Source organism: Papilio xuthus, unplaced genomic scaffold, assembly GCF_000836235.2.
Source record: "Papilio xuthus unplaced genomic scaffold, Pxut_1.1 DF828177.1, whole genome shotgun sequence".
Lineage (NCBI taxonomy): Eukaryota > Metazoa > Arthropoda > Insecta > Lepidoptera > Papilionidae > Papilio > Papilio xuthus.
The window spans coordinates 2,286-11,551 of NW_013530472.1; the positions used below are offsets into that span (position 1 = coordinate 2,286).

Genomic DNA, 9,266 nt, shown 5'->3' on the forward strand with positions numbered 1-9,266 from the left:
GGACACCTGGGATTTTTTTTTAAAAAATATATTTGCGTAATACTGTTATGCCAACATAGTTGTATCGTGGTACAGCGGACCCGTTAACTCCAGCGTACTATTGTTCATATTTTCCATTTATGAATAATCTTTCCGCATTAGGTGGAAATAAATGGGGGCCTATGGTTGGGATGATTGATCAAGACCAAGTATAATAATAAGACATTTCATATAAAAGCACGTTTTAATAAAGCACAAAATAAGGCCAAGAAAAAAAAAAAACATTTCGACATTGCCAAACACAAAGGACTATTAAATTGGTGACGCCTATGGCTACCATTGCGATAAAAGGTCAAAGTCAGTCAATCTCTGCAAAACGTAGCCACGTTTCTTAGTTTTTTGTTTTTCCTTTTCTTTTTCTACCTCTTTGACTTGCGTTTTCTGTCGTGTTTCCTTCTTGGGCGCCGTCTCCTTCATCTTTTGCACCTCGCAGTCCATGTCAAATGGGCAGTCCTCGGCCGCGGTCAGCGGCATCATGATCACGGGCACGTAGCTCAACTTGTCGCCATCTTGGAGCTGCACATAACATAACTACTTAGACTGAGGCGCATTCAAATTTATGAAATGCATTAGCTACTCGCTGCAACGCATGCAATATAAAAAAAAAAAAAGTAAATGTACATTTGCAATTACTACTACTGCGGTAAACGACTGAATCCAAGCTTTAGCATTATTGAGATTAATTTAAATTTAAAAAAAAAAGTCATATTTGTATCCAAAATTATTTTCTTCATCGAGTAATTTTGATTAATATCAAATTCTATTTTATTCCTATCTTTATTCGTAGTATTAAATACAACTACACTTTTTTATAGTAAAAAAAAAAAAATACAAAAATATTTCTTCGATGCTAGCAGGCAACTTAATCGACAATCTGCAGCATCCTCAGATTGTGTATATGAGTACATACAATGATTGGATATGGAATGTCATCAGAATAATGAGTTTTACCTTTGTTAAGTATCTATGTTAATTGTTAACAGATATAATAAATTATGTTGCATAGTGTGTGTGTGTGTGTGTGTGAGTGGCGCGAGGATCTCGGTTGCAGCGCACCTGGTGTTGCTCCGCGCACTGGCAGCAGTAGCTCTGCGCGGCGGACACGGCCTTGCTGTCTATCAAGTATTTAATGACGGCTTTCAACTGCTTATTTTCGGCGTCGTTTTCATCCGGCGTCTTGTTTTCCCACTTTCCCTGGGGATTCATCTGCACGAGCGTGGGAGCAGACATCGCAAGAGTGTCGAACCCGGGCCTTGTCAACGGGCTGTTAACAATTAATATTTGTATTTCCCATCCTACAAGTCAAAAATCATATTAAAATGTAAAGAAACGATAAAAACAAGAGATACGCACATGTCGGCCAGTTTTTTTTTCGTATTCTTCTCCGACATTTTAATTATACTTAAAATATATACAAGGAATATTTATATATTTTAATATATATGTACGAGTATTGATTAAATTTAGTGAAATTGTTCAAAGAAAAATGTTTTTGATTTTTAAGATAATTTTACAGAAATTTGACACAATTACTGACGGTTGACGGATGATTTTAATAATTTAAAAAAATAAAAAAAGAAAAACAAAATATTATATGGTGTCTGGTATCAATGTTATAAAGAACAGGCACAGAGTTCTGTATGAGTTTGCATTTGCTGTTTTTGTGTTGTGTATTATTCGTGTGTTTACTTTGACGAAAGTTTTACGCAGTGATGTACATATATTAAGGATCGAATTAATTTTTTATGAATATAAATGTCGTATCGTACGCTGGTAACTGCCGTTCCCCGTTCCCACCCTTTTCTAATTATTCAAATGTACCTTGTCAATTATTGACCAAAAAAAAATCATGAAAAACTTTTTGTTTGTCAGCATCTCAATATTTTGTTTAATGTCTTATTACTTTAGTTATGGTGTATACTCGTAAAGCAGGAATAGAGAGAAACCAATCAAATATTTTAAAAAGTAATTCATAGATTTTAGTCATTTAAATAAAAAAAAAAAACAAAGTTTTCGTTAAAGTACCTATATTTGTAAAACACAGCGGTCTCTACCTGAGCTACAGCTCGGTTCGGCTCGGCTCGGCTCGGCTCGGCTCCCAAACACAAATATCGGATGGACAATCAATCATATTTTTGCACCCGCCTGAATAATCGCTGCCAACTTTATTATTTTGTTAAATTGATTCAGATTTCACACAATATGCTGTCTCCTTTACTTCTAATAAAAATAGCAAGAAACAGAAATGAAACGAGGATGATATAAGGCTGTTTATATTAATAGCAAGTTTTGTGCATGTGTTGCGGTTGTTGCAGGTGTGTTTGGGCTGCGGGGGTGCGGGGCTGCAGAGCTACCATTGCGACAGCATGTCGAAGTCCGTGTGTCGACTTAGCAACCAGGGCTTGGGGCGATGCAGCGGCCCGCCGCCGGCTTTAGGTTCCCCACCTTTCTTCTCCCGCTCTGACTTCTTACACGAGTGCCAGATGAATCTAAAATAAGCAAAAGGGTAAATAAATAAAATTTATAATAGTAGTAGTACCTCAATGTTAAGTATATCTAAAATCAACTTCTATTCAAAATTAAAATTGAGCATCACGACTTAGCCGCTCAAAGGCCGAATGTTCTACTATGCATCGGGGTACCTCGGTGTTTTGACGACTTGGTCATGCAGCGGGCACTTAAACTCCCAATCTGGCAATTGCAAGATGTAGATCACCTCTTCCTCTTCAGCTTTTGATTTATCAGTTTCTTTCGTAGTTTGCGCATATGGCTAAAACACATACAACCAAAAGATATAAGTAACGTCACTACACTAGGGTTTGCACAGCGAGGCAAGTTTTATATTGTAGGGAAAATTCGCCAATAATGTAAAATAGACATTTAAGTAATGTTAACTTTAAATAATATTTAAGATAGTCTGATATTGGACAATGGATGAACGTGAAGCTAGGATGACGTACAAACACACTAGGTGCGGAGATGGCTTCTGACGGGTCCAAGTATCCGTCGAGAATCTGCTGGTTGATCTTGGTCTTGCGCGCCATGTTGAAGTTTTTGGCCGCTTCCTGCGAAGTCGGGAACGTGATGAGCGGCCTCCTGTTGGCAACGATCTCCAATAAATACTGGAATTATAAACAAACGTACCTTGTTTACAATTCCAATCAATATCGTACAAGCTACACTAATTAATGTATAGTTTATAAGCAAACATAAAACAATAGATAATATTTTAGTTAAGTTTGTTTTAACAAAACGTAATAATAGTGATATCTACATCTTGCTGACTGTGACGGCCGCAAGATGGCGTCGTCGGTTCATATCGTTGCTAGACACCGTTGGTATTGTTCTGTATTGTTGCTGGACGACAAACTTATTGGCTTCCCAATTTTATTTTGCACCTAATTTTCGTAGCGTCCAAGTAAAACAAATTGGACAGTACGCAAATTATTCTTTATTACTCAGTTTTTTTTTTGCCTATATGCTCCTTAGTATGAGAAATGTGCACTAAGGAACGTAATAAGGTCGATTGATAACTGTGAGTGCGACAGTGAAACATAACTATGTGACGTTTTATATTTTATTTATTTATTTGGCCATTTATGCCTTTTTCAGGCGTGTTATAATACATACATATTCTTCAAATAATAATCTTATAAATGTACTTAATAATTCTATTCTATTTCTTGTTCTATTTTTAATATAATATCTTTTGTATGGTTTATTTTTTGGATATGAAATGTACTATATTAAAAACATATATATGATAAATAAATGTATAAGGAATAATAATACTTAATAAATACATGTTTCCTAATAATAATAACAAACTTTGAAATACAAAGAGATGAAAATAATGTCTTACCCTGCATTATGAAAAGTTATAAATGTATGTCTATCTCGCTCGCACCTCAAAATCTATCAATAAAGGTTTTTTTTTTAACTTAATTCGTAACCGGAAACCCTTTTTCGAACACTTAATAAAATTCCTAATAACTATGAAAAATATTTAATTTCAGTTGTTATTTTCTTTTAGAGACTTTTCGCAGGTTTTATCATAGTATCGTAGCATTTTAGAATCTCGATGAGTTAGTTGCTCCTACTTTTGTAATTTAGTGCCGTAGTACTCTTAATATAATACATTTTATTCAGTACACAGTAGCATGTCAAAGTTGGTCAAAAGTTAAGTTCTAAAATTACAAGATAACCGTCAAAGTTAATTATTTTTTGTGCTTAAATTACGAATGTTTTGGTTCAATGTTTAACTACAATTAACAGCTACATATGTTACTTAGGTAGCTAATACAAAAGAAAAATATTGCAGGAATATTTTCATATTTGTAGCCATACTGTTAATCATATGGTGGAGGATATCAAATTATAAGAAAAGTTAATATAAATTTAAACAAAAACAGTTGGATGTTTTTAGTATTATATTTTTCTCGGTGTAGTTATCGACGTGGCTATACATCATTGCAGTTTTGTAGGAGGAACTTTTCCAATGTGTAATAAGCTTTCTTCATCAAAAAAACCTTTTCAATTTTTCAATTTCTTTTCTCATTTCTTCCCCTAAATGGTTAAATTGTTTTACGGCATATAGTAGGGTCTTTCATTTAGCATTTTAATTATTGATTGCGGTAAATATAATTTATCTTTGTGGCGGGTGTTAACTATGTGGAAGTCTTTATATTTTTAAATGTAAATATATACATATATATATTAAAGGTCTGTACTACATTTTAGTTGATAAAGATCTTATGTAAATTTGGATAGCTCACATTTAATACATTCTATATGTAGTCTTTCAATTTATATGTATGTTAATATTTATTTCTAACAGTAAGTAGTAGTTGTAGTAAGTAGTAAGTAATGAGGTACAAAATAAAAATGTTGTCCATTTTGCAATTAAATTGTACGTTTTGCGCCATCTGTTTTCGTTAGGGTACAAGAGGTGAAGGTATTGCTTCTCGTGTCTTTATGTAAAGCGCCATCTATGTAACATTTTGTTTCAATAGTAACATTTTTCGTTTATTTCATATAAAATTTGGTGTCGCGACATTTCTTCGCGATAAATATTATTTTGATTAAGACAAAAACGTAATGTAATCTCAGAAGACAGTTTTATAAAACGGACCAAAAATTAATAAACTGATATTTTTTATTGTACACAAAGTTATTTTAAATAAATAATAATAAGTATATATGTTGATGACGTAGTCCGCGATATTTAAATAAAAAAAAAATGAAATAAAACACTTGTTCAAAATTAACTGAAAAAGTAACAAAAAACGTGGTCGCCTTGTGCAACCAGAATCGAACTTTATTCGACCATGTATGCATGCGGTCCGAGCAGACTCCGAGGAATCCGCCCCGCCGCCGCACTAGACGATACTCGAAATTAGTTTCACTTACGTATCCTCAGTCGTTTGTCAGTAGTTATTGGTCACTGAAAATGCCCTAGCTTTACCTAGCTCCATGGTATAATCTGGCTTTATCTCCATGGTATAAAGTCGATTTTACATTGAACGTATATCAAACATCGTGTTTTCCTGGTAGTTACATTTATTAGAGACAAAATGTACTTAGTCCAAAACTGTAGCAAATGGCTTACGACTCTATGCCCTCGTCATAAGGTATAAATTTTAGTGGCCCGATATCAATTAGTCCTGTTTTGAAATAGCAATATAAAAGCCGGTGCCGCATTTTACGTTTGATTTTGTACGAACGTACTTATGCAACTGGCTTATAAATTTTATCAATGATTCAACCAAAAACTTTTCTACTTTTCTCTATATAGATGTCTACATAATATATATTTACTTCAGTAAGCGCGAACAACATGCTAACCTGAAGGGGTCCAGGTAGAGAGGGCGCGGCGGCAGCTTGAAGTGTTTCTTGATGTACTCGTCGTCCAACAGGGGGAAGTCCAGGGCGCCGGTGGAGCGCGCGGGGGGCGCGGAAGGCGCGGGCGGCGTGGCGGACGTCGGGGGCGCAGCCGTGCCCACGCCGTCGCCACGCGGCACTAGGCAGATCAGCGGCAGCCTGTCCTGCTGACCGCCGCTCGGACATTGACAACAACTGCAAAACGTTCGAAACATAACTGTTGCGGCTGCGGCTGCGGCTGCGGCTGCGGCTGCGGCTGCGGCTGCGGCTAGTGCACTTTTCCTGCATTAATACTATTGAAAAAAGAAGCTAACCCTGCCATCGCAATAATTCTATTGTTATTCTGTGCTAACTAAAATTTATAAATTGATTTCATTTTTTGTTGCTTTTTCTTAATGTTGTAATAGAAACCTGAAATTACGTTACATTATTATTTGTGAAATATTTAAAAAAAAACTATTGGCTGCGTTAATTGACATAAGGTATTTGACTTTTCATTATTTTTAATTGATAATTGGCGCGTATTCAAAATGTAAATGGCCATTTATAAAGGCAAAAAAGTTTTTAATTTTTTTAATTGAAGGAAGGAGTACGTGAAGAGGGAGCTACAGCTACACGGCTGTGCTGAGATGCCTGTTTATCCCTTTATCTATCAATAAATCACTGATACAGGAATTTAAATTCATTACTACGTTATGACAGATGCCTTTGGACAGTGGTCAAGTAATGTTAGAAAACTGATTTGTGTTTTCAATAAACTCCTTCCATCTCCTGATTTCATTTAGCACGTATCTCAATGAAAGTGTTATTGTTCCACCAACTTACTTACTTACTTACTTACAATCCAGTGTCCAGTGCGCATGTAACAAGGTTTAAGTGAGGCGATGACAACTGGCACACAGTTCACAAAAGGCACCCTCAGTCAGACGACGGGTGAAGCGCGGCGGGCGGCGATTTAAATTTTCATTTCGACGATAGCTCCCTCCTATTGACTCCATCGTTTTTAAATAAAGGGAACTTAGCAACAAACAGACAAACAAGCCGTTTATTAATTCCCGTCGGGCGTTCAACGTTGGAGCTGCGCCGCGTGCACGCCGCGTGGCGGCCGTCTCCTTGGGGTGCGTCTTTGCCGTTCCGTCCCGCAGTTTCCTCGCGTTCTGGAGTAAACTACAAGCCATTTACGACTTTGTGCCGTCACGCTTGATGTCGAAGTTTAACAGAGTGTCGGCTCAGCCGTATTCGCCGCTGCGCCGAGACACGTATAGACAAACAGATAGACGGACACACGACTACTACACATTTATCGCCCGAAGGAATAATTTTATTGGCTTGGCTACGTTTCCCTACGAGCTAAAAGTTTCAATTGGTTTCCTAGGAACTGCCCACTCGAGCGGCTCAGGATAAATATTAACCTAATTTTCTTTTATATTTACAGATGATCTTACTAATATTGGATGGATGGATGGATGGATGGATATTTGTTTGAGAGTATGTTCGATACGGCTCAACTTATGTATGATACTGTTGTAGAACATAGTCTCCGCAAGAACACATAAACTTCTTATAAAGATATGTTTTTTTTATTTCCTTGCGGAAAGAGTTGCGTGGTAGTATAGTACAGATAGTATTAAAATAGATTCAGGTTCAGTTACTGGCTACGTTCACTAAATGCGTTGTAATGTACCTTTTGACACGCAAACGCAACACGGAATGAGGAACGATACTAATCGTATGGCAAGTTATCAAAATGGACTATGTATGCAGGAGTAACATAGGATATACCTTTTTAATTCCACTACGATATAGGGCTCGAAGCTAATATATACGTGGGTTCTTTTAACTGAATATACGTGAAACAAAAATATAATGCCTGTTCATTGAAAATGGCACTTGCAAAAAATTGAGATCGTCAATAATGCTTGCGCATGCTAGAGCTTGAGGACGAGGAGTTTAGATGTCCTTAGTATGGATAACCGCTAAGTGTGCAGCCTTCGCAGGCCAGGTGGCGTCTGAGACCTGAATACAACCCCGCGGCCTCGGTGCTCGTCGTCAGCCTGTAAGCTATTCCTGAGAGCTGTTTTTGTAAGATGTGCCTGTGAGCTTTGCGGTGACAATCCCTTGCGATATCAATCGCAGCCTCGTTGAGCAAAACAGTGTCGTCATAACTTTTTGTGATTGCCTCCCTGGGCGTGTTTGCGGTGCGGTGAGTTCCATCGTATTGCCGTTTACGACATCAACGCGACGCTTTCCCTCTCTCAATGCTCCTTAATCGGTTCGTTAGATTTTACACGATGTCGTGTTGTTTCTTAAATAATCTTAATAACGGTGCCATCATTTTTGCTGATGATTCTCCACCCAACAAAAATACCGATCCTTTATCTGAAGACGTATTCAAACAACGATTTGAGTCGGCTTCACACGGATAAATAGGGTTTAGTTTTTCGCGCGTATATAACTTTGTTTATACCCAACAGACAAAGAAGGTTATGTTATTCGTGTGTATCTATCTCAGTTTTTTTATTTATTTTATGTACATGGGTTCGTATATCTAACATGTAAATTTCTGACTGAACCGATCACTCATTTCAGTGACGTGACATTCAATTTGTTTTCGCCCCCGGAACGGGCTGTCATAGCGTACCTACATATTATCGGGGCAACACACAATTGCACATTGAAAGTAAAAAAGCTTCTTACCAACATCTATACAAAATTTTGTAAATAAAATATTAGCAAGAAATGAAACAGTATATAATAATAAATGTATGTAGGTATAACTTAAAAAAGCTTCGCCTCAATTTTTTTTATAATTCATCAACTTTAATTATTTGCGATAAGTAAAACAAAAATTATGTATTATCTTTAATTTTTGTCTGTTCGTAGTAAGTTTGTCATCTCCGAAACGGCTGCACTCATTTTGACGGAACTTTATTTCATAAGAGCACACCGACTCCGAAATAACAATAATTATACAATATAGACATATTACAAGAAATAAGAGAATTTTCTTACTTTCGAGGGTGTTCATGACATTATTTGTTACTTTTTAGGGCATTTTGTTTGGGAATGTTTTTTTTAAGTCGGTTTTCTTTTTTCTTAAAATTTTTGTTTATTATTATTTTTTTAAATAGAAGGTGTATCTGCTTATAACTATGCACAAGACGAGAGGAGCGTGAAGCGTGTCATTCTCCATAACATTGGATAATATGCGAGGCGGTGCGGGCGGCGGCGCGCTGTGCCTCACTAATCGTCAATGAGCGCGTGACACAGCGTGAAATGCGCTACGCCTCGTTAGCGCACCCCGCTCATCCCGCTCATCCCGCACACGCCGCACTCCCCCCCCCGCA

The 9,266-nt window shown here is 36.9% G+C and overlaps 2 protein-coding genes across 2 annotated transcripts; both read right to left on the reverse strand.

The window, feature by feature from the left end:
• Positions 1-236: 236 nt before the first annotated feature.
• On the reverse strand, positions 237-1,430 carry LOC106113698 (uncharacterized). The gene is made up of 3 exons (XM_013306557.1): positions 1,393-1,430; positions 1,096-1,303; positions 237-555 (listed from the first exon to the last, which is right to left on the reverse strand). The coding sequence occupies exons 1-3, from the start codon at positions 1,428-1,430 to the stop codon at positions 313-315; spliced, it is 489 nt and encodes a 162-aa protein (XP_013162011.1). The 3' UTR covers positions 237-312.
• An 864-nt stretch (positions 1,431-2,294) lies between these two features.
• Positions 2,295-6,402, reverse strand: LOC106113686 (uncharacterized). Its single transcript, XM_013306545.1, has 5 exons — positions 6,234-6,402; positions 5,884-6,114; positions 3,000-3,135; positions 2,682-2,809; positions 2,295-2,528 (listed from the first exon to the last, which is right to left on the reverse strand). Exons 1-5 carry the CDS (start codon positions 6,239-6,241, stop codon positions 2,390-2,392), a joined length of 642 nt encoding a protein of 213 aa, XP_013161999.1. The 5' UTR covers positions 6,242-6,402; the 3' UTR covers positions 2,295-2,389.
• Between the last annotated feature and the right edge of the window lie 2,864 nt (positions 6,403-9,266).

Excerpts from the sequence above, each read along its gene's own strand:
- LOC106113698 (XM_013306557.1), bottom strand. The coding sequence starts at position 1,430 with ATGTCGGAGAAGAATACGAAAAAAAAACTGGCCGACAT. Across the intron at positions 1,304-1,392 it reads AAAAAAAAACTGGCCGACAT|CCCGTTGACAAGGCCCGGGT; the intron begins GTGCGTATCTCT and ends AATTGTTAACAG. Across the intron at positions 556-1,095 it reads AGTGCGCGGAGCAACACCAG|CTCCAAGATGGCGACAAGTT; the intron begins GTGCGCTGCAAC and ends TGTTATGTGCAG.
- LOC106113686 (XM_013306545.1), bottom strand. Across the intron at positions 3,136-5,883 it reads CTCTACCTGGACCCCTTCAG|GAGGCCGCTCATCACGTTCC; the intron begins GTTAGCATGTTG and ends CGTTGCCAACAG. Across the intron at positions 2,529-2,681 it reads CAAGTCGTCAAAACACCGAG|ATTCATCTGGCACTCGTGTA; the intron begins GTACCCCGATGC and ends TGCTTATTTTAG.